Below are 25,587 nucleotides of genomic sequence, written 5' to 3'. Positions count from 1 at the left end.
AATACATTGTACATAGTTGTTCAAGGACACGGTTAAAGAGCGGTGAGAAACAATTCTTCCATATTTTCCCATCACACTGTCAAACACACCAACGTGCCCACCGTCAAAAATCACACACTGAATTGATGTGTCATGTGTCATTTCCTGCATTTTATTTTTTCTTCTTTTTAAAAAAAATATTATTATCGCCCATAATAAGCAAATTGACACTTCAGCAGCGGGTCATTTCCAGAGGATGGCAGTAGAGCAGCACAGCAGCTGCAGTAAATGTCAGCGAAGAAGAGCTGCGCTCCCAGGAAGCATGGCGCGGCTTGTGTTTTGGTCCGACTGCCTTCGCTGCGGGACCCGGAGGTAGCAGCTGTGTCGCCGCGGGGCTCCTGCTGACAACCAGAGACAGAGTGACGGTTAGCAGGAGAGGCTTCGGTTTGGTCGAGGAGCCGACAATGGACGACATCCTCGGCCGGAGGGAGGCAGCCCGTCCGAGGAGGGTCTCTGCTGCCGCGGAGCTCGGCGCTAGCGCTAGCCTGCAAGATGGCGAGGTAACCGAGGTTCAGTCTGCCAGAGAACCTCTGCTGGGTCTGGGCAGGCTGGGTGCTTCTGGAGGGAGGATGGAGAGGAGGAACTCGGGACCGCCAGTGGTCCACCAGAGACATATGCCGATGGAGCCCCTCAAATTCCAACGGATACCGAGGAAAACCAAGGAAAAGAGAGGCGAGTTGGTCCGCATCCCTCATTAAATTCAGTAAAATAATTGCACAAGCTAAAAAGCACAACTCCGAAGTCTCTATTTAACAGGACACTTTAACTTTTTATTTCCGGCCTCCGCCTTTTCACTAAAGTTGTTAGTGTCTTTTAAAGTAGAGGAATAACGGCAAAAGTTCCATTATCGGACAACTAAACATCAAATTCAGAAAAGTCCAGTTCTGTTTTGCTGGGTTAGCTTAGTGACAGGGAGCAGTGTTAACATTAAGCATATTTACTAATGTGTATGTCGTATGTTTACCTGTGCTGCCCCATATATTCATTATGATGCCAGGAAACTAATCAAGTTTTGTGAACGCTGTAATGTGTTTGAGGCTAACGCTAGTCAAGAATGCTAAGTAGTAGTTCGCCAGATTATTATCAATTATTTGCTTAGATATCACTACTTGACACCTGTTTCCTGTCAGCAGCTCACTGTAGCTCTGTTTGCAAGTGACGGTAAATGTCCGCGGAGTCAGTTCTGTGATTTAAGAGTAATTTAAGCTTCATGTTGACGTTAGCTTGCGTTAACGAGTGTTAGCTAACATGAGGTAACCGCCTCCTCTATTTGTTTACATTTAAGTTGAGAGTGCGCGCTCCTTTCTGCTTCTTAGTTTGAGGGCAGTAGCTGTTACCAGAAGGGCACCAAGACCCTGAACAGGCTCGTCCTTCCCTTTTATCAAGTTAGTTCATGGCTGGGAGAGAGATAAGAGGAACTGAACTGTGTCTCTCCTGGTGCGAAAGAAAGAATTGAATGATGTATCACAACAATCAGTGGGAAGGAAACACACATTCAGATGTACAGTACTAACAAGATGCCAACCCGAGGCATAAAAATGTAGTGCAGCAAGCATGACAACTGTGCAGTAGTTATAGAAATATAAATACAAGTAAGTGTGAACAGATGGAAAGTGCCGTAGCTCTGTGGCAGCAGTAAATGCAGTTTAGGGCTCCCAGAGGATATTAATTTGTACAGGATATGTATGCAGTAAGCTGATGGTAAACAGACTAGTACAGGTGCATGTGAGTGTGTTATGTTGAGCTCGGGGGCAGCAGTGTGGAGGATCTTGCCCAGATGCTTTGGTACCTTTATCCAGATGGCTGCAGGAAGTATAGTCAGTGAGAGCGGTAGGATGGACCGTCTATGATCCTGTAGCTTTCAGTAAAAATGTCATGGACGTTTTCCACCGTCCCTCACATTCACATCGGTATCCTGGTTTTGAGTATCAGCCTGTTTTCATTTTGGGATATGATGTGTACGTTCATTCATTTTGATATTAGCTAGATGATCTGATCATCAGTGTTCGCTCAGATCTGTCTGTGACTTTTCCAACACCGATAAATCGTCTGTATCTGTATCCTACATCAGCCATCTCTGGAGTGACCGATTTACTTCAGCAGGAGAGAATGAACCCAGATTGGTTTCTGGCTATCAGGACCCTGCTTTGTCTTCTACGCCTCATATTCAGTAAAAGAAGATGACAGTGCAAATATAGTTTGTCTTCTGCATAAGCTGTGCAGCATGTTTTTTCTTATACATCAGTGTCAATGTGCAGACAATATACAGTATAAAGTTAGCCCCTTAAAAGGCAGCCATAAACTGATTTTTAAAGCCCCAATTGTATGTAGTTTTACTACTTAAAAACTAGTAATATCTTGCTTTGTTGCCTTAAGTGTGACCCAAAATGAAGAAGGAAAGCAGTCAGTTTTTACTTTCAGGCACTGATGAACAAACTGCAACGAACGAATCACTGGTCCTTAAAAAATGGTACCAGCTCTGGATGCCCAGCGTTGTTCCACTGCTTCTGAAAAAGACCTCCTGCTTGTGGCAAACACAAATGTTTTCTGTGCCAATTCCATTATGACGGAGAATGATCTCTTGTCAGTTTCTGAGTGAATATGTTTACACGTGAGCAGCATTTCTTGGTGTTTGATGCTCCAGCTGAGCCCACTCCTCCAGACTGAAGGAGGCTGAGCTGCAGTCTCCTGAGAATGTGCACAAAAAACGCAGTAATGGGCCTTTTATAATTGGGGCGAGCTAACAACTATTTTTGTGGGCTCCCCAGATGGCCAAACCCTCTGTTTGAATGTGGGTGAGGCTCACCTGAACGGTGCCGAAAGCTAAAGGATTAGCAGCGTTTGGGCATTTATCACACATTTATTTCAGACTTCTGATATGTGTGGTATCCATTGAAAAAAGAAATGAAAGCAGAATATTAGCTTATTGCTGTCAGTTTATTATCCCCTTTGTTCCAATGAAGGGAACTCTTACAGCAGGATATTTGAGACAATTATGTTCTTTCAACTTTGTGGCAACAAGGTCCAGGCCTGCACACTAACTTTTTCACAGATAACACTTGTGTGACCAACTTTCTCAGTTGGCATTTTCATCATCAGTGGCGTCTGAACCTCTCATTGCCTCATTTTGCTTTTACATTAATGCACTCGCATGAATGCAATCATGTGAAATTTTAACATACAGTATGAGGCTATTTTGGTCTGCGGTCTGGAGCCTCGGAAAGACCCCTTTTCAACATGACAATGCCGCCGTGCACATGCCAGGTTGATAAAGAAATGGTTTTCCCAGTTTGGGGTGAGAGAACTTGACTAGACTGCACAGAGCGGTGATCTCAACCCCATCCAACACTTTTGGGATGAACGCGGACTGTGAGTCAGACCTGATCTGCCAACATTAGTGGATCTCACTAATGCTGTTGTGGCTGAATGGGAATAAATCCCCGCAGCCAGATTCCAAAATGTGATGCAAAGCCTTCCCGGATGACCGGCAGGCTGTTATAGCAGCGGATTAATCCCCATGGTTTTTGAATGGCATGTTCAACTCTAACATTTAGCTGAAATGTTCAGGTTTCAGCACTCTTTGTTCAGGTGTCCACAGACGGTCATGTAATGTCTGGGTGGGTGCTAGAAACAGGTGTCTTGGTCAAAGGCTGAAGTTTTTGACCATTGTTAATGGATGGAACGTAACATGCTGTTTAAGTGAACTGGTGAAACACTAGACCCACTGTAAACCTGCATAGTTCAAATGGTTGGAAGGTCCCCAGAGTTCAGCGGGTTTAAACGCATACTGACCTTTGCTTTTATCCTCCCGTCTCCCTTTCAGCTCTGTTCCATTGTGTCTCCACTGAGTCCAGGGAGTACGAAGACATGATGACCATCCTGACCTCCAGCTACATCGACACGGGCTCAGCTGCCTGCTTCACATACTGCAGACCTCGGCTTGTCTACAGTGAGCTGCTGGAGAAAGAGGTGAGAGAAGGACAGGTCCTCTTCTTTTAGGGTTAAATGTAAGTGAAATGCCATCAAATTGTAGTGATTTACTCAGAGTTGATAGGTTCACTCGTCATCTAAATCCTTCCTGCAAGTTCACAATGTGCACAAGGGTTTGTAGAATTTCTATAAGATGGAAGTTAATTATAGAGAAGAGGTAACAAATACATAATAACGTGTCTGAATAAGATAATAAGTATAAGTGTCTGGAGTCTGATTATGGAGGAGTAGTTGTGGTTAGATTTGTCTTCAACCAAAGAATCTAGAAAAGGCCATTCAGACATAGAGTGTTTACTGTGGAGCCATGTTCGGTATAACCAGCTGAGCTTCTTTGTTCATGGCTTGACCGCGTGTGTTACAGTTTGTGGAGAAGAGGAAGGAGATGAAGGCCGATGGGAGGACAGACAAGGAGCTGGAGGAGAGCTATTGTTTTCTGTTGGCTGATACTGATAAGGTGAGATCAACACTGCGCTGTGTTTTTAAAATAAAAAAAAAAATAAAAAAATTTATTAAATGTTGGTACCAACAGGACAGGATAAAGTCTTCTTTTGGCATTTATCCTGCCAATCTAGATTAAGTACTTATTTCCTAGATCAGAAAAATGGGATTAATACACCATCATGCTTTAATTGAATGGGGGGGCGTGGCTTAGATAGGATAGAATGTGGCATCTTTAGGGGCGTAGAGTACAAAGCAACTACATCCCCTAAATGACAAAATGACTGAAACTGCCATTGTAATGTAGAGCCTGGGTAGGGACCAGAAGCAGCCGATCAGCTGAGAATAACCAAATGAGCCTTTTCCTTTAAGATTGGTTTTTATCCAATTTCTAATCTAATTTCTAACTTGACTGTTGTAGGTGCCCTGCCTCTGTGAGAAGGGGCTGTTGGTGGGTCAGAGCTGGATCACAGTGCTGGGAGATCCCAATAAAGGTAGGAGTGAACAGATACATACTTATATATATACTTTGAAAACAACACAGCATTCATTCCTACCTTTTCCAATTTATTTATTGTTAATTTTGAGCTTTCTTGTTCCTGATGAAAGGAGGAGAGTGTGTAATTTCCAGTGGTGACTCTGATCTTCATTTTGTTCCTCGTGTATGTGTGTGTGTGTGTGTGTGTGTGTGTGTGTTTTTAGGAGTGTGCCTGTCCAGGTACTCGGACCTGGTCCACTTTAACACTTTAAGCCCTGGATTCATGGGGGAGATCATCATCTTCAAAGTGATGAAGGTAAATCAGCTGGCTGGTGGTCATCATCATCACCACTGGCTCTGTCAGTTCACCTGTCAGAGGAAATGTGATGTAACTGGACTTTCTGCTTCCTGCTTCGCTGCACTGCAGACTCTCTTTTTTTTTCCCTTGCTCTCTGCTTCATTTTTACACCTTATAAAACTACAAGGTTGTTATAAGGTTGTTCCCTGTCACAGCAAAATCTTTGACTCATTCAGTTTTAAGCTTCATTTGGTTATTGGATATTGTATGACAGAAACACTCCATCGCTCATCGACACACCAGCGATCATCGGCTTGCAGCCGCCTCCAGTTCCCAAAGAGCAACTTGCAGGACTACTGACAGCAGTGCTTTGGACGACACCATGTCCCTGAGCTCATTCACAACGATGGAGTGCACAGAAGTTGACCTGTGAACTCCATAAAAGCTGAGGTGGTTAAGCTGAGCAGATCTCGACATGATTTAAATGGACAGCTAACTCTAAATGACACCATAACTTTCCCCAGACCCACTGAAACAGTGAAGTCATTGTGCTGCGACTAGGATTTGCACCTGCTCAGATAATCTGAGTGCAAAACCTAAAGATAGGTGCTAGACTGTACTCCCTTAGAGAGCAGTGTTTACGAAATCAGCTCAGCCAACTTCACTGCCGGATATCTGGCATGGATATAAACGCAGACCACAGTCACCACTGACATTACAACTGGAAGAGAGGCTGGAAGTGTTAATAAATCTAAGAACTGTAATGAGATCAAGTCAACGGAAAAAGGCAAGAAAGGCGCAAATGAGGACAGCCTCCTCTAAGGAGATGATTTAACTTGTAACTCCAGTTGTGGCAGATGATCAGAGATAGAAGTGGTAAGACAATTAGAATATGCTCCTTCTGTGACACAGAAGAAAAACTCCCTGACATCTGGACACTGCAAAACTGGAAACCCTGTTGTTTTTTAGTAGCTCCCACTGCCAGAGGCATCAACAGGTTCAGGAGAATCTTATCATTGAGTACATGGCTCAGCAAAACCCATGGTCCAAAAGGGATCACTTACAGCCCCGTCACAAACTGACCCTGCTTAATGTTAGGTCTGTGACAAACAAATCATTCTCAATTAACAATCATATTACAACGTTTAAACTTGACCCTGTGTTTTTAACAGAAACCTGTTTGTTCCTCTGTAGTTTTATTGTCAACTGTCTGCAGGCCACCAAAACCTTCTATGATGGATCTGTACTTGGTATGCAGTGACAGAAAGTTTTTGACAGTGGAGTTGTATCTGATTTTGGTTTCAGGGGAAAGTGAAGAGCATCTATGAAAACATGAAGAACCTTCTAGATCCGACGCCTCGCTTTGACAGCCACATCTCCAAGAACGCCAGCAAAGTCACCTCGCTCTCTTCGTACCGCGCCTTCGAACTCACGCAGGTAAATACACTCACACGCTACGGGCTCATAATCAGAAACATTAAGTAAGTGAATTATTTCAATGATTTTGGCTGTTTTAGGAATCAACATGATTTTTTTCTGCAGCTGTGGAGTGGTCCTTTTTAAATAAGAAAAGCATGTCTTTGATCGCTATTGTTTTTTCTTCATTATTATCTTTTTTATTTCAGCAATACTTCTATGAGTATTCATTTGACGAGCTGCGGCAGCGACCTCGCCAGGTTTGTCCGTATGCTGTCATCTCCTTCCAGTTTAAAGGAAAAGACTCTCCACTTCCCAGCAAACCCCTGGCCCCCATCAGGTATGGACTTAACTCCAACTCTCAACTCTGTGTTATACCAATAAGCCATCTCACCTAATGCCTAAACATAAGAAATTAGGTGGTCATTGAAACTTTATCATCTGGGTTGTAGAGCTCTTGGAGGTCCTTTTTTATTCCTTTTGTTGTTTTATTAACTCTCTCTCAGAGCTTGCCCTCACAGAAATCTAAATTTATGTGATGTGAAACCATCAAAGTGTCTGTAAGCTCCAGAAAAGTGTTCAAATGAAATTATGCTGCCAGTATAGCTGCACATACACTCCCCTCTAAAAGTATTGGAACAGTGAGGCCAATTCCTTTATTTTTGCTGTAGACTGAAAACATTTGGGTTTGACATCAAAAGATGAATATGAGACAAGAGATCAACATTTCAGCTTTTATTTCCAGGTATTTACATCTGGATGTGATACACAACTTAGAAGATAGCACCTTTTATGCCCACCCATTTTTTATGTGAGCAAAAGTATTGGAACACGTCCCATTATCCTGTGTTTTGGTGCCCTGGTGTGTCCTATTACATTGATTATTCAAACAATAAATAGCGCTGAATGTCTACGTTCAGTTTCAGATTTGGGTTTTGCCTGTGCAGACTGCATTTATAGTTAGAGGTGTAACCAACAAGAAAACCAGAGAGCTGTCCATGGCTGAAAAACAAGCAATTGTGAAGCTGAGAGAAGATGGAAAATCAATCAGAGTCATTGCACAAACATTGGTCATAGCCAGTACAACCATTTGGAATGTCCTGAAGAAGAAAGAAACCACTGGTGTACTAAGTAACAGAGGTCAAACGGGTAAACCAAGGAAAACAGCAGCAGTTGACGACATTTGTGAGAGCTGTAAAGAAAGACCTTAAAACAACTGTTAGTGCAAACCACTCATTAGCAAGAAGAATAGGAAGGCAAGGCTGTAGTTTGCCAAAAACTACAGAGACGAGCCTCAAAAATTCTGGGACAAAGTTTTATGGACTGATGAGACAAAGATGAACCTTTACCAAAGTGATGGAAGTTTGGCTAAAGTTTGGAGAAAGAAAGGATCTGCTCATGATCCCAAACATACAAGCTCATCTGTGAAACACAGTGGAGGTCATGTCATGGCTTCTTCTGGGACGGGCTCATTAATCTTCATTGACGACGTAACACTTGATGGCAAAACTCATAAATCTGGACTGTTATGATTTGCTTTGAAATACCGTTTTGCGGTAACAAATTATACAGGACTTAAACAAACTGGCTTACATTTACAAAATCATCCACGTGGTCCTTCAAATGAAGGTTGAAGCTGACGCTAAGTGCTACATGTGTTACAGTCTTGATCCAAGCACTAAATATCTGAATTTACACGTTGTCTTGTGCTGTGTTTGACGAACAGGATGAACAGCCAATCAGCAGAGGGGAGTAATGGTGAGAACTGGTCTCATTCACTTAAGCACGCCAGACTTAAATGAGATGGTTCACACTTAGAGCTAAAATATAGGACATTAAAGAAAGCCCTGCTCTCTGTCTCCCTCTCTCTCTCTTTCTCTGTCTCTCTCTCTCATGTCATGTTTTGCCCTCTCAGAGCGTGCTCAGTTCACTGTGTGGACTGGAGATTTGGTGAAGGGTGACCGGGTTCTCTTCCAGATCTCCCTTCGCTCCCTCTCTCCCCCCTTCCTGCCCCACAGACTGTGAGTACTGAACTGACTTCTCTGACTGTTTAAGCACAATTTTAACACCCTGAAACCCTGATGTACCCGTTTACTGTGTAAAATGAAGTCAGATGACGGGATCAAATCAAATGAATGTGTCCCATACAGAAAAGACTGAATTAACGAGGACTAGAACCAACAAGAAGTTAGTCATTTGCTCCTCAAATACAGGAGCCTGTTTTATCCTGTAGCCTATCTTGTTTTGAGTTACATTTTGAATTGTTTTACTCTGTGCGTATCTCACCACATGCCTCCTTCAGACCAGAGAAGTTGGAAATTGGTTGGTTGATGAGGCTTGACCAGGTGACCAAGCAGCTCCCCCCTGACCTGTTCTCCTATAACCTCTACAACAACAGCCAAGAAGGTGAAGTCAAATGAAGCTACAGAGCGATGTTACACTACACATTAGGATACAAATGTTATGTTGTATTGTGATCTTGTAGCTTTAAATTTGTCAAAGAAGAATAAGTGGTTTTTTTGCCATTTGTACTGTATTATAGCTATTGTAGAGCCTAAATATGGAGTACATTAAACCAGAACAGAAATTGAATATGATTCTGTTTGTTTTTTGGTTGCATAGTTGTGAAGGACGGCCATTGCTGCAGTCTTCTAGAGGTGATGGACAGAAGTCGGACTACGACGAGTTTGACAAGACTGCTGCATGAACTGGAGATAAAAAGAGTGGTGGGTTTGGCATATTTTAATATTGCGAATCAATTTTATTTGCATTAGAGTGCATTTGGCGCTTACAGATTGTAAACAAATGCATTTTTCAATAGCGGCAGGGAAGTGGCAGAGACAGTCATGCCTTTATTTGAAACAGACTTTATATTAAGGGAGGGACCCTAGTTTCCCCTGCCAGTTGCTTCTAGCTGGTTTTTAATCAGTGGTAAGCTACTGTCAATGAAACTCAACGCTTCCTGAACAGGTGCTTCATATTAAAGCGTTCCAGGTGCTCAGTGGGTGTGAGCCTCCTCCCCCTTTCCTGCTAGCTTTTATTGTGAAAAATGTACGAAAAGTGTGTCACTGACAGTAGCTTAACAGTGATTTAAAAACAGCAAAGTAGAAGTGATTCTTCAATGGTTGATAGCAGTGTCTGTGTTAGAGAGATACAGGGACCAGCAGAGTGGTGAGTATGACATGACTTTGTTGTACTGATGGAATTAGTCCTGTGGAAATATGCATTATATTGAATTTACCATATAATCGAAAGTAGTTTAAGGTAGTCGTGTTTCTTTTCGTGCCACAGTTGCAGTGTTAAAGATATCAATATTTGTAACTATCTTCCACAGGTGATCACAGGGCAGTGCTGACAGCTGTCTGTTCTCCCTACAGGTTCTGGTGACTCCACTTACAGACAAAGGATTTCTCTTCCTGCTATCCAGTGTTCAGATGGCCAAGCCCCCTGGTATGATGTAAATTATCTATAGGACACAGTTTACTTTCAGTTTAAGGAAGCTATAGACCACTCCATTAAATGTAACTTAATGTGCAATAACATAAAACAAAGCATTAAACCGCTGAGACAGTGGATTTTTAGCCCAAACAATATCACTTTGGTGCAGCTTTCTCTGCAAAGGTGAAATTTTTAGGTGGCATTGAAGTGGTACAGGCCAAAATGCAAACAAAGAAAAGTTAGATTTTCTGTTTTTTAGATGTGTGTGTATATATATATAGCATGTAAGAATGTACTAGAACATAATACTGAGAGTGAGAATGATGATCTTGTGTTTTCAGAGAGGGGAGAGAGTTGGAAGAGGTGTCTTCAGGCCTTGTTTGTCTTCCCAGAGACCAGAGATGTTGCCAAATCCAGTGAGTAACAGGGACTTCTGTATTATTCTGTATTATTCAGTAGGGATCCCGACTGAATAGGCTACCAATCAGTTAATGATCCAATGTATCTGCCAATGCGTTCAATACTTAAAGTGTCTGAGATATTGATAACAGCTGAAGCCTTCTAAATGTAATGCATCTTATTTTTAATGTTTTCATTTCATTTGAGCTTCATCTCTGGTTCAAAAGTATAAAGTCTGTGTCTAAAATTGTAGATATGATATGAATGTAGAATGCAACTCTGAAGTTGACATGATATGATGTTATTATCTTCCCATAGCTTTAAGGTGTGCCTCCTCTTCCCATGAGGCCTCAGACCCTTTGATATTTGGTGGCACGGTGATGCCGCGGCTCAACCAGTTTATCCCAGCGTTGCACCATGCCCTGGTCAAGGCCCGCGCTAACCCCCCCGCTGAGCTGTCTACCGGTGTGGAGCGACAGGCGCGGGAATACCTCATAGGCCAGAACGACGGCAAAGTACGACCAACTTCTCTTTAAACCATTAGATCAAATTTCTGTTTGCATTTTAGTTTTTCCATGGGACCGTGGCATGATCTTCATTAGATCTTCTGTGGTGCTCTTTTCTTTGTTTGTTGAGCTACAGTGTTTATCATGTTGAATCATTGTATGACAATTTGACATACATTTAGCCTATATTTGTTTTATATTTATTACTTGAATCATTACTCACAACATAAAAAGACCAATTCCTGTCTTTGCTCTCCAGGTTCGACAGTATCCTATGGGCGAGTACGAGTCCAAATTGGATGAGGAAGGAAAGCTGTTTCCTCCCCCCAAACACCACCGGGTGAACTTGGACGGCTATCTGCACTCCTACCTGTACAGTCCTGCCCTCTACCTGCTGTCAGTGGCCAGGGCCAGGCAGATGCTGATGGCGCACTGCGGCCCCGAAGAGCCACAGGAGGACAGGCTCAGGAAGACCTGTGGAGGCCAGAGAGAGCCAACGGGGAAGAATGCGACCAGCAACACCACAGATGGACAGACAAATGGTCAAAAGGTGAAAACGGGCATTTTTGCAACCATGACTCTTGAAAAACACTGACTTTCCAGTTTATAGTGACCTCACGTGTTTTCTTTGTCGCTCAGATGCAGCAGCTGGTAGACCTGATATTGACCTGTAAGAGGAATGCAGAGAATGAGGTCAACAGGGAAGAAGAAACACGAGGGGGGGTTAAGGCGCCAGGCAGGAAGAGGAAACTAGAACAGGAGACGGCAGAGAGGGCCCTTAAATTCCTGAGGGCATCACAGGAACCTGGAAGACACAGCAAGACTCCAGGTGAGGAGACAGTAGTAGCTTTTCCTCTGCCACCACTGTGCTTCATTGAGGGCTTCATGCCTGCGTTTTCACTGCATTCTTAACAGACACACAGCAACTTTTTTCCATCTGTTTTTGCTAATCAAGTGGTAGGTGATGGTGCGGTGATGTTTTCTATCTGCTTTTGACTCCTAGTTGAGGGAAACCAAGTCCCTGCCTCTCCTGGCTCTCTTGCGTCTGTGATTGGCTCTGTGGGCTTGAGGGATGTTGATTTGAGGGAAGACGGATCTGAACTAGCTGACAAACTTGTAGGCCTGCTGACAGGTGACTGGGTTCTTTGATTTCCTGCTAGACCAGATACACTAACTACTTCCACGTGTGTAGTCCTCTTTTTCTTTTTTTTATTATGTTAATAGAAAACTTTCATTAATAGAAATTTTTTCCCATCTCTTCCCACTGATAGGCCTCAACCAGGCTGCCAGGGGAATGGCCAGTCAGAGTGCTTGTGAAGTGCAAGAGGAGGGGCAGAGGGAATCCTGTCCATTTGATAGGTTGGCCACCAAGCTGGGTCTGCCCACTAAGTGTGACATTGACCTGAGGAAGCAGGAGGATCTGGAGGTAACTGAAGTTTGAAGCAAATATTTGTTGCCAATCAAGTGGCAGGTGGCAAGGTGTTTTAGATTTATTGTGTCTGATCCACAAATCACTTTATAAATACAGAGGAAGGTCTAGTCACCAATTATTAGATTACGAACTACATCACTGAGTTGAGCGTCTTCACTTTGCTAGGCCCTCTTTCATAAAGCTCCTGTAGGTTAGAGGTTACTAATGCATATTCCCTGAAATGGAACAGGTAAGGTTAACAAGTGTGTGTGTGTGTGTGTGTAGGAGCAGATGGCGGGCAGCGTCAGTAGTTTGGAGGGATTCAGTCCCAGCTCCCACAGCGGGGAGATGAATCACCACGGAGCAGCAGGTAGAGGAGGAGGAGGAGGGCTTGGGAGGAGAGTAGAAGGATACGAAGAGGAGGAGGAAGAGTGGGAGATCCCGTGGGTCCTCATCCCCATTACAGGTCTGTCTGTCTGTCTGCCTGCCCAGTCAGGATGTACATCTGGAAAATACCCTTTATGTGAAATGCCAAAATAGTTATTGGCCATTGGATTCAAATATTCCCATAACGGCCTTATTTAACATCAGCCTACATCCATTCCAAACATAAATACACCATAATAGTATGAAGGGAGAATAAAAACTCGGAGAGTGCAGACCTCCAACCCAGTCTTCTATGATGTGCAACCACAATAAGTGTCTGGACACATTTCCAAAACTATCAGAATTATGTCAAAGAAGGTTGTGTCTAGCTGAAGCACTGACGTCTCAACCATACATTTGTTTGTATACGTACATATTAAATTCTAAGTTGGAAATATTTCACATACTTAACATAAAATTGTAAAAACCAGAAAATACTTTATTACATATTATTGACAAATATCAAATGTTTGCACACAATAACCTTTAAATGCAAAATACTGCATTTCTAACATACCTTTGGTTCTACAGTGACGCTTGAGGTGGCTGTTATGATTCCTATGTTTTGGGGAAAACAAGCGAGTGATAAGAGTCCTCCCTGATGAATTTGTCCTGCAGGGGTCATGTATCACAACTGTAGACAGTCTTTTATTCAAGTTCATCCTTTTCTGCGGTTCATTCTAAGCACACTCAATGTCTAGATGCTACTGAGGAATATCACACCGCAGTATAGCAACATGTATATTTCATACCCCCCACTACACAATGTGCCCCCAATCTTTTAATGTCATTCCAACCATGATGCAAACCATTTCCAGAGCAGTGCAGTATTCTGCCCTGTACCGAGTTAAGGGATCAAACAGCAGGTTACAATGTGACTGTATGATCTGAGTACAGGTTATAAATATTTTAATTGTTTAGTGGAATGTAGTTTGCAAAGGTTGACTGCAGCTGTGATACTTGCTTGCGATACTGGTTTTAGGGAGCAGCTCCTGACTGTCCAGACTGTAGAGTCTCACAAATGAAAGCTGAAGTTAACTCTAGACTCTGTCTGCAGGTCTGTGTTCAGAGAGGTACACCCAGAGAGACAGAAACATCCCTCAGGACCCTCGCTTCCAGCACCTCACCACGGCAACGAGCATCACCACAACAACCAAACCTCCCAGGAAGAGCCCCACCCCGTCTCCAGAGCCCAGTCCTCCTCCCTCCCCCCTCCAGTGCCCATCCCCCGAGCCCAGCCCTCCTCCCTCCCCCTCCCAATGCCCATCACCCGATCCCAGCCCGCCCCCTTCACCCTCCCAATGCCCGTCCCCAGAGCCCAGTCCTCCCCCTTCACCGTCTCAGTGCCCGTCCCCAGAGCCCAGCCCTCCCCTCTCTCCCTCCCAGTGCCCATCGCCACAGTCCAGCCCTCCTCCATCTCCCTCCCAACGCCAGTCCGCTCACCTTCGCCATTCTCGCTCCCGACACCAGTCCTCAGAGCCTAATGAGTTCAGCCTGTTTAACAAGGACCGCAGTGGTGCTAAGGAGGAGCAGTTAGCCCCCACAGCCTCCAGGGAGTTTGCAGGTAACCTCAGCCACTCTGAATCGGTCTGGAGTGTACTTGTTGCAGCTGGCCAGGTTTTAGACTATAATACAGCCCACAGTTTTGACCGCCATATCATGGATATTGGTCAGTTCACAGTTTAGAACAGAAGCATTTAAAAACTGGCCCAGTTTTATTTCCTGCTGCAGTATTTGCCAAAGCCAAGCTGAGAGGATGTAGACGTATATGGAATGAGATTTGTCTCAATACAATGAAAGAAACCTTATCAAACATCAGTATATCAAACAACAAGAATAAGTCATTCTAAAAGTAAAACTTATAACTTGCAAACAAATTGTGTAGTTTTGAAAATTTGTGGCTTTTGTTTGTACTGCCTGATTGATTTAATGTTGATTATAGTTTGGTAATAAGTACCAATCTTACTGCTACTATTTCCTTTAATTTAGCTTATTACATATTTAAGCTCTTAACCTTCACAATGTCATGTATGTACATGAAAAAGTTGGTCAATTTGGGTGTTGTGGAACACCAATGCCAGTTTTTGTGATTACTGTTGATATGTGATGCTAGATTTAACTGAACAAAAATACTTCCCAGGATAGGAGGAAAAACACTGTGTCTTAGTGAAGGTGTTTCTAGAGCAGCTTCACCTGACAAATACTCAAGTCTGTGCAACTATGGAGGCAGGAAACTGCCCCAACTTGCTCCTGGTACACATTCACACACTGAAGCCATGTGTGTGAAAGAATAGTCTCCTCCAAATTACATTTCCTCCTGTATGAATGATGTGTGAGTGGGTGAATGAGGATGTGATGCTATACAAATACAGCCCATTTACCATTTGGTGATTTGCTGTCACACACATCGCTCCAAAATCTCCCAAAGGTGCCCAGTTAGATAGCAGAGGACGTTGCAAAAGGATTAATTTAACACTTTTTTGAAATACTAAATTATATGTGCGGTCACTTCCTACAGTCTGTAGTGTTTACTGGCAGCAGCAGTACTTTGCATTTTTCCAGAGAAAAACCAGTTATTCTGTCCTCTAGACCAAATAAATCTGTAATATTGTCCACTCTGATCTGGACTAAGTTTCCCCTTTGAAGACATTAAAAAACCGAGATCAATTCAGTAGTTTATTCACAGTTGTACTTGTGTGTAACATCTGCATTCATTATGTTTTGTCACTCATTTACATTTTACATGTTAATCATGTTTTATCATTCAAAGTACCTTGACCACAGTCTGCACACGGCACTCAGGTCAGTTTCTTTATTAAGTTTGCGTCTAACATAAGCTGTCTCCTGCAGGAGTGTCCAAGGACAGAGAGGAGAAACCTCAGGGGAAAGAGGAGAAGAATGAAGAGCCATCCATCTCTGTATCAGTCCAGCCATCTATTCGTCCAGCTCCTGGGAGGAGGACAAACCCCTCACCACCACCTGCTGAGCGAAAGAAGGAAGATGCAGGGGTGGAAACGGAGGAGGTGATGGTGGTACAGGCTGAACTTTTAGAGGAGGAAAAAGAATTTGAGAAACGGCAAAAGCGAGTGGAAGATGAGGAGGAGGAGGAAGAGGTGATGGGAATATATGCGGTAGCTAGTGATGAGGAGCAAAAGCGCTTTTCTCCGTCCGTATCCCCACCTCCTTCTCTTCCCCTCAGAGATGTTGACAGCATCGTGGACAAACATCTTGGTGATTTCTCCTCTGACATACAGCTCCTCCTGCAGGAGGAGAGTGTTCAGTATAGCTTCCCACAGACCCCACACTCCACTTCAAACAAAGAAACAGCAGCACTTCAACACACCCTCTCACACACCCCCTTATCTCAGTTTTCACAATACGTGTCTTTCTATAACGTCTGCCCCCCTGTCCAGGACTATGTTAGCTCACTACAGGACAGCATTAACAGCATGCTAACGGAGTTCAATGACAGCTGGCCAAGCCACAGGCCTGCCACCAGCTGTACTAACACTGATACCGTGTTGGCAAACAGAGTCAGTGATTTCGTGGCCAGAATCCGAGCAGCTAATGTTAAAACAGGCAGAGACGATGATGGTCCCTGTGGTGAACTGACAGCCGCTGACGCCAGTGAAGTGCGGCAGCCACATACAATCACCAAACAGTTTCCTGATGGTGCAAACAGCAGGAATCCCCCAACCTCTCACGTCACTTTACCTGCTACTACCTCGGCCTCTGGTTCTGTCTACAAGCCCACTTCTCCTCCTAACAAGTCCCCACAGTGCCACTGGAAACCACAGCCAAGTCACAGTTTGGAGATCAGCCGACCAGTTGCCCAGAGCAGCACTACCAGGACTGTACATTGTACCACTGGTGTTGAAGCTGGGAGTAGTTTTGCAGGTGTAAGCGGTGGGGTGACTTTGCCAGCGTTCAGCGGTGTCTCCAAGCCCTTAACGGAACCACCACACCCCCCTCAGCCGCTCTCCAGTCCGGCCTCTGCATCCGTCACCGGGCCTGGCGCGGACCCAGCCCCCCCACCCGCAGCCCTGAGCTCCCTGATCAGCCAGCTGCAGCCAGAAGTGTTCAGCAGCCTGGTGAAGATCATCAAAGACGTCAAGAGAAACTCCCTGCAGTTCTACGTCCACAGCACTGGGGACCAGGACCAGGACCAGGTCTATGAAGACGTCAAGGTAACTTCACGACCGGCATAGTCGACAGTGTTCACAAATACTTACAAACTTATGTTAATGTTTTACTTTCCACAGTTAAATCATTCATCAATGAAAATAAAGTGTCAAAATCAGCCCTTATTGATTATTATGATATCTTTGTGTTTACTGTTGTAGGAATACCTGTTGAAGCAGGGCAATGTGGAGCACAGTCCTGTGGCCTTTGTAAACCAAGAAAACCCCGATAACAAACTGCTGGTCATCATTAAGAACAAAGACATAGCTGGACACGTACACAAGGTACCTCTGAATAATAAGTTCTAATAAACAGCTACTTGTGTTCCTGTCTGTCCTGGCTGCTAGTGACAGTAAACCAGGTGGATGATCTAGATCTTACACGAACAAAGTCACTGTGTGATCTGAAGGCTACATACACTCCCCAGGTATGGATATTACATGACAGTCACATTCTTGTGTGGCATGAGCTCCTCTGGTTGCCACATGTTCTCAGTCAAAGGTAACATCACTCCACAAACCAGTGAACAAACCTTTGTGGGGAGTTTGGTTCGATGTGCTACAGGTCACAGTAGTAAATCTTTGTGGGCACCAACTCAGTGTTGAAGAGTTTTACCTGAAGCCACTATTAAATACTGAAGTTATTTTGGTTTCAGGTTACTTGTTTTTTTATTTCCCCTCATCCCCTTTGCACTTTTTGTTCCTCTTCCTCTCTCACTCTGTCCTATTTGTTTCTCTTTCTTACTTTCTATCTTGGTGGTGAGGGTTTTATTTGTGTATACTCATGCACAGATGTCACCAGGTGTCCAATAGTTTCCATCAAAGCGAAGAGTGATATCGGAGGGTGTAAGCAAAGGCTGTTCTACTGTCTACTGAGTTATTGAACCCATCAAATGAAGACTATACGTCTTGCAAGTGACTTTGTTCATGTAAGATCTCGATCTGGAGAGTGAGGAGACACGCAGACTTTGTATTCTGCCACTGGAAGGAATTCATCATCAGCCAGTGATTGTTGATGCTGGATAGATGCACTGACTGTTTCACAGGACAATAAGTCGTCTTCCCGAAACTGAAAAGGGGATGTGTTTACGTGTCTGTGTCCACATCAGATCCCAGAGCTCGTGTCTCTGAAGCGACACCCGTCCGTGGTGTTTGTGGGAATCGACACGCTGGACGACATCAGGAACAACAGCTACAACGAACTTTTTGTTTCTGGCGGCTGCATCGTTTCGGATGAGTTGGTCCTCAATCCAGACTTCATCACTCACGGTAGGTCGGGGCTGAGAAAATCCAGTAAATTGTATTTTCAAGTCACTGTAATGGAAACATTTCTGCACCTTTTTTCACTTTTTCTATTCTTGCTTATCCCATTTAACACATTGCATCGACAATCTTATTTTCAGGAAATACACATCATTTACATCAATAATGTATTATTAATATTAGAAATACTTTGGGAATCTTTTTGTAAATGATGAGACTAACGCATCGCTGGCAGCGGGCTTGTTGTGTGTTTATATTTTAACGTGTTGACTAATGAGATGTTGTTCTGCAGATCAACTGGCTGCACTGCTGATGGTCCTGGAGCAGAACAGCTCTCCAGAGAATGTCTGGAGGTGGAAGGTTCACTGCAAAACCCAGAAGAAATTAAAAGAACAAGCCAGGTACTGAGTTCTGTGTCTGTGGTGTGTAGTGGCACACACTACAGCACAACTGATACAGGATTATACTGTACAATGCTTAATGACTTATAAGTGAATAGATTCACTCTCCCAGTTGATAGAGATGTAAATGTAACTAACTGTTTTGCTTTTGCTTGGTTTTCTCTCCTTTTGTTTTGCAGGCTTAAGGCATGGCACATGTTACTTTTAGAATGAGTCCAGCTGTTTAGAAATCCTATCATTGTAATTGTTTGGCATGTCAGTGCTGCTGTCCGTGACGTGAGACAGTTTTATTTAATTTTATTTTTTCCTGTCTACTGGTTGTAAGACAGTAGAAATATTTATGTATATTTATATGTTGGTGCCACGTTGATGGGATTTAGATTCAGATATTTTAAGTTTCTGTCACTCAGTTAGTCAGTTAGCTGCCTGTCCTGCTTTTTACACTACGTTTGTTTACATTGTGGCACAAATACACCTTTTAAAATGGTGCTTTAGCCACTAGCAAGTTCCTGACTGCACCATAACCAACATAACAACTTTGAACTGGTCTACTTGATTATGAGGCATGATATTTTTTACAAGTTAACATTCTCTCCTCTTCATCCTGGGCTCTGTTTAGAGCTACTTACAGTAAAGAAGGTATTTTAACATGTCTGCGCGGTGTTTGGCCGTCAGGTTCAGGAGAGATGCAGCCAATCTGCTGGACGTGTTGTCAGCCTATCAGAAGCGACATATCATCGAGTTCCTCCCGTATCATGAGTGCGACATGATGAACCATGAGGCACCTGACCTCGGCTGTCTCATGCAGCTCCAGGCCCGATACACACAGTACCGACACACAGTCTTCCTGACTGGTACGTGCGCATCACTCTCGGGGGAATGATCAGTACCAGCTGTGATTACCTGATGATCTGATTTGAAAGCTTGATTTTTTTATTTTTTTTTCTTCTTCTTCTCCTTTTTTCAACTCAGAACACAATTTGAAGAACTTCCCTGCGTACTCCAGTAGTGGCATCATTGTGGCCAGTATTGATGAAATTCTGCACGACTTCACAAGACTGGTCGGTTGCCATGACTTCAAGAACAAGCAGCCAATCATAGACGACATGCTGGCTCCCAAAGGTCAGTTTTGGCAGGTCGACATTTTTCATTTCAATCAGAAAATATTAAAATCCTTTTTAAAAAGAAAGCGCTCGGATCAGGTTGCATGACCCTTAAACTTTATAAACCTCGACTTTCACAACACAGAGCGTTCATGTGACCTGCTGTTCATTGCTGTATAGAGTAAAGGAAGTGAGCCTAACTGATGCACTGAGACATGAGAGTTCTCATGTAATTGATGTGATCAGTCGAGCTGTGGTTCAGAGAAAGAGAAGATTACCTAAAGTGACACTGCACGCTTTAAAACCTTTGCTTTCCTTCAGAATCACTGACTGAAGCTGGAATTAGTGCTGTTTTTGGAACTAAATCAAAGTAGCGGTCCAGGCTTGACATGACCGATGAGATGAGGGTGCGCTCGACCGCACCCATTATTTTAGGCTACAACTGACTAATCAGACATGCTGAGTTTAAATGAACATCAGTGTCGACATGTAATGGAAGGACTCCAGAGTTAAAAGACCAATTCAACGTTTCATTTCTGTATCAAAAAACACTGGAGAGAGATCCTCTTTTTTTATTCTTTAGTCATTCTTCCTTGCTAAAGTCTGGCTCCTACATTACCCACAAGGCTTCATACAACTTTTTTTCCACATGTGTAGTTTCAGACAGACTTGTAAACAGACTTTGATGTGTAAATCTGTACACTTGCAATATTCTTTCTGAACTCTTTCTTAAAAACGCCGTCAATAGTTTTAAAAGTACGCAATTGCAAATAAATGTCTTAATAAAAAGGTGAAATAGCTGCTGTTACAAAAGAACGGATATTAAATGGAGTCCTAAGCCAAAAAAAGCTGGCAGCATCTAGTCCAGATCGCTCCGGTGCGTTTCTACTCTGTGCTCTCCTGTGTCCTCAGGTCTCAGCAGGCAGAGCTCTGAAGGCTCTCCCTCCATCTTCCCAGAAAACAACTCTCCCCTCTCCTCCCGTGACCAACCCCAACATCTTCTCCAGCAGGTCGGCTCCGGCCTCTCCCCCCTCTCCCACCTCTCCGACCAGCTCGTCCCAGACGCCTCCTGTAAGGAAGCTGGGCCGCACCATTCAGGGACAGACTACGAGGTTCTTCGTCTGGCCATCTCACAGCTACGGGCGGAGCGTCAGGCGCAGTTGCAGCAGCAGCAGCAGCAGCAGCAGCAGTTAGACTCCCAGGCAGAGCTGAGCATCAACCCCCTTAAAAGCTTCCTTCCTAAGTGTACAGGTAGCGGTCACACCACCCCTCCTTTAGGCCAAAGAGCTCCCGCTGAGGTGGGCCAGCACAATCCTGGCGAGAATGCCGTGGCAGCCACTCTGGAGTTAATTCACTCAGAACTGCAGCTGGAGCCGCGGAAGGAGGAGAGGAGGGAGGATGGGGCAGAGGGGTGGAGGAGAGGAGGACCGGGGTCGAGGGATCACAGAGATGGTACGCCAGGAAGAGTGGTGGGGTTACAGGGAGGACACCGAGGTCCCAGTAATAGCGACACATCGACCTTTTCGTCCAATCAAAACGCAGCTGCAGTGACGGGACCAAGTAACCAGACGAACTCATCCAGTGATGGGAGAGAGACGGCACATCATCGAGGAGAGCCTGCATTTCCCAAAGCAGCCAAACATGGTGCAGCGTCTTCGGGTACCACAGCGTATCCTGTAGAGAGCGACAGATCAAGGTTAGTAAAAAGGAACTGATTACTTCTTTCTCCCTGGCAGAGGATGATGTATACGCCTAAAAATTAACAGTATGCTTCAGCAAGATACACCTGAGCATGTGGAGCAGACGATTACACCGAACCTTTGGTGGAAAGTTTTGAAAACGCTAACAGCACAGTGACCTCCTCGATTCTCCTTGTTTAGTTGACTTTGTGCAGAATCAGGAGTTCTCAAGGAAGGACATGATTGTTTTGTAGTAATGTGAAAAGGATCTGGGTAAAACCGGAAACTGAGCAAAAGAAATGTTTGGTTTTGGTGCCGTACATCTTAGCTGTGTTGTCAAAATGAAGTCCTGCAGTTTGCCTGTATGGTGCTGCTCAACCTCTTGTTTTCTTCCTATAGAGACACACAGTCAGTCCAGCAACAGCCAGTTAGAGGAGGAGGAACACCTCCTGGCAACATCACGGTGGGAACTACCAGTAGCACCAAGGTAACAGGAAGAATCACTATGGTAACAGGCCAGGAAGACGACCCAAATCCTGGCCTACCCCGCCTCCAGCAGATCCAGCAGCCCCAAAAGCATCAGCAACTGAACAACCAGCAGCCGCTCCAGCACAGACCGTCGGAGCTACAACGACCACCTCACCTCAGCCTCATGCAGCCCCCCCCCCACCTGCCTCCACTACACAGCCAGCCTCTCTCCCACGCCCCCATGCTGGGGCCCATGGGAGGGATGAGGAGCCTCCTGGGGCCCACGGGCGTCTGGTCAGGGGGCCTGGGCCCAGCAGGCACTGCTGCTCTGGTTTGGGGCTTCCAACATGCCGGCGGGGACTTCGCTGGTCCTAGTCTGATGGGGGGGTACCACAACCTTGCAGGTCAGGGCAGCAACAGGTACAGAGGTGGGCAAAGAGGAGGAGGCTTTAACGGGATGTAGAGCGGCAGTTTATCTACACCAAGGACGACACTATTTATGTTATTTATCATAGTCAGGTGATGCCCAACCTGCATTGTTGTACGTATCACAGTCCCTGATGGCCGTCCCCAACAATCTGGATGTGTCAGCCACTGGGGTTCATCAGATTGTTGATTGATTGTTTGGTCTATAAAATGTCAGATTATAGTGAAAAAATCCAGTTTAAAACCCACAAAAACGTATTTGTCACATTTGAAAAAAGGAAAGATTTCATATTTGTTCACTTTTCCCTCCTTTAAAGCCACTAAGAAGATTATCAGGTGAATTTGTGATTTCAGTATTGTTCCAGTAACTTTTACAAACCTCTGAGTGACTGAAATGTCCCGGAGGTCCAACAGACGGCGATCCAGGACTGTGATGTGTAGTGTGACGATGGGTCAGCGTTTGTCGATGTTTCCGCCCACATGCTCTTTAAAGAAGTGGCACACTGAAACAGTGCGTCACCCTCTAATGAAGAAAACAGTCCTGAATGTCCCAAACACATCACCTTGGTTTCAGGCGAAAATGCTCTTTGTGTAATATGCAGTGTGGACTAAAAGAAGTGCTTACACAGCAGAAATCAGCTGCTGTTTGGCTGGAATAAAAACCTGCTGCCTGCTGGGTAAAACCTTCTGTTTGCCTGCTGTAACTGACCTGTTGGTACTTAAGGAGTCAAAAGGAAAAGGCCATATCTCCCCTTATGGACATGTAAAAAAAAAAAAAAGAAAAAAGTTTTATTTAATCTCACTTTGTACATAAGTCACTTTCTGGAAGTGTTTGTGGTCTCAGGTTAAATCAGTTCAAGAGCCTTGAGTATGATTTATCTGTTCTGAGCGCTGCTTTGTGGACGAGCAGCAACTAAAATGTTAAAAGCCTCTGATTGGCTCCCAGCTTTCTTGAAGGCGCCACCACTGTTTTGCCAGTTTTTGACCAACTGTGTTTTCTACAGTCGGGAAAATAAAAGTTTAAACGTTGTGTTTTTCGGGCTCTGGGGGACCTGTGGTAGTTATTCCAGCCTCCCGACAAAAAGATCCTTGAGGAATTTCAAGGAAATGAGCTTTTTATTTGTTCTCTTTGTGGAAACTGAGACTGTGGAAGAACTTTCACGAGAACCTCTAAAGAGATCAGATGGACGGGCTGCCTCACACGTCTTCCAGTGGACAATTTTTATGTCTTGTAAAAAATGGTTTTTGAACTGAATGTTTGGTTTATTACTTGGAAACTGTTTGTGTTTAGTTGTATGTACAGTAGAAGTGACTCTGTAACAGACTGGTTTTAACTTAAGTCATTTTTATGTTTTTTTTACATCAGAGTTTTTTTGTATTAAAACTTGCCTGCTTAAATCAGCAAGTTTGCCTGGAGATTTTCTTGATTGAACTGCTGATGATAACGACGCTTCACTGCAGCTGAGGAACTGAGGAACTTAAATTGGCCCGATTTCACATTCATTTTAAATGTCTGTGTTTTGGATTCACTACCAGTTTGATCTCAACTGGTTATGTAAGATACACAGAACTCCCGAAATCCTGCAAGATTTGATTGTTCTCCTGTCCACAGAAGATATGCTGTGCGTACAAGATGAAGCTTTTAAATGCAAGATAATATTCTGTTTGCCTAATATCTTGTCTCCCATCCATCTGTGGCCACTCAGCGATGCCATTCAAAGTTTTACCTCAGTTAAAGTAGACATATTCACATCAAAATATACTGAAATTATGCAGAAGGGCTCATTTTAGAGCTGTAGATGTATTATGGGATTTGAATTATTGATGTATTATTATATAAGCATCACTTATATGTTGCAGCTGATTTTATTGACTATTGTAAAGGGTGAGGCAGCTTAAACTGTGTCAAAGTGAAAAACACTGAAACAAAATACAATATAAAACTAAAAAAAATACTTCTTTGCAAACATATTTGCTCCCCCCGAGAGACTGTAAGTGAGCAGTCACTCCAGGACTAACACGGGGGTTTGAAGCCATTTGCTGTGACTGAACTGAACGAGGTCCCACTTTACCTCCGAGCCACAGCTCCCCTCAAAGTCCACCAAATGTCACCAAATGCTGCTTCATGTGATGAATGTGGAAACAGACTTGTAGTGTTAGACTCTGCACATGCATCATCTCTGCTGGAGGTAAAGAGCGTTCTGTGGCTTCAACAGTTCAACTGTGTTCACATCGATCAAAAAGACAGGGACACTGAATTTAACACACTGTAGGGAGGATCAGGGGACGCCAAAATAAAATGAATGTTTCACATTATTTATTTCATTTGCAATAAATAAAAGATACCGATACAATCAAACTGGGAAAATTACACAACACAGAAGCAAAAACACTAAGATGGAGCTTCTTGGCCAGCAGGAAGCTGAAGAGAGAAAAAAAAACCTTAATTCGTGATTTAAATAAGTCGACTGTGCTCCTCTGAAGAAAGGGAGTGAGGTGCCTCCAAAGCAGAAGCAAAAAAACAAGGTAAAACTCAATACCTGTCTGGTACAGTGTCATTCTTATGGAAAGTGCATTAAAACCAGAATTTCAAAATACAATCTTCGTGTTGCTTTTGTAAATTCAGTTCATGGGCAGCAGAAAACACAATTGTCTTATTAGGTCCCCGGTGGAGAGAAGAGAAAATACGAGCAAGTCTTTTAGTTTCAGAGGAGCATTTGTCTTACAAAAGGTGTTGATCTGAGGTAGAACTGATGGAGCAGAAAAACACTGAGGTGTTTGGAGTCAAACAGTCAAAGTTAAAGACTCCTAAGTGCTCGTGTTGAACCTGCAACTCACATTTCAGTTTCATCAGTAACAAAAACCAAGAAATTCAGACGTGTCTGTAGATTTTTAAATTTAGTGCTTGAGCAAATATTTGCTGTCGTCACAACACCACTGTACATCATGTGTGTGTGGTGTGTTCAGTCTGAGATTACCTCTCAGATGATTTGCTGTCATGATTATCGCTCATTATGTTTCCCTCTGTAAAACTGTCAGACTGATGATGGACAGTTTGAAAAAAAAAAAAAAGTTACACACTGAATTGTGGTCTTTACAGACTGAATATTTACATTGTTATTCTCTGTGCATTTCAGATCAAAAGTGACAGCTGTAGTCTCCAGCAGCCACAACGTAGCACAGCAGAGAAAAGATGGATCCTCACTCAGCTCTGATTGGTGCGTTGT

General features: G+C 43.8%; 1 protein-coding gene across 1 annotated transcript; it reads left to right on the top strand.

Moving 5' to 3' along the window:
- The first annotated feature begins 309 nt into the window (after nt 1–309).
- Nucleotides 310–23,744, top strand: tasora (transcription activation suppressor a). The gene is made up of 28 exons (XM_070840227.1): nt 310–711; nt 3,863–4,008; nt 4,391–4,483; nt 4,889–4,961; nt 5,170–5,261; nt 6,549–6,680; nt 6,869–6,999; nt 8,386–8,417; nt 8,575–8,680; nt 8,962–9,065; nt 9,282–9,385; nt 10,037–10,109; nt 10,439–10,513; nt 10,815–11,011; nt 11,262–11,552; nt 11,642–11,831; nt 12,006–12,134; nt 12,274–12,428; nt 12,699–12,879; nt 13,897–14,403; nt 15,690–17,026; nt 17,183–17,305; nt 18,130–18,289; nt 18,576–18,684; nt 19,360–19,538; nt 19,657–19,806; nt 20,700–21,483; nt 21,866–23,744. The coding sequence occupies exons 1-28, from the start codon at nt 444–446 to the stop codon at nt 22,395–22,397; spliced, it is 6,453 nt and encodes a 2,150-aa protein (XP_070696328.1). The 5' UTR covers nt 310–443; the 3' UTR covers nt 22,398–23,744.
- Nucleotides 23,745–25,587: the final 1,843 nt, after the last annotated feature.

The sequence above is a fragment of the Pempheris klunzingeri genome, chromosome 2 (genome assembly GCF_042242105.1).
Source record: "Pempheris klunzingeri isolate RE-2024b chromosome 2, fPemKlu1.hap1, whole genome shotgun sequence".
Classification (NCBI taxonomy): domain Eukaryota; kingdom Metazoa; phylum Chordata; class Actinopteri; order Acropomatiformes; family Pempheridae; genus Pempheris; species Pempheris klunzingeri.
The sequence above is the reverse complement of the archived record's forward strand: the minus strand, read 5'-3'. Positions and strand labels throughout refer to the sequence as shown.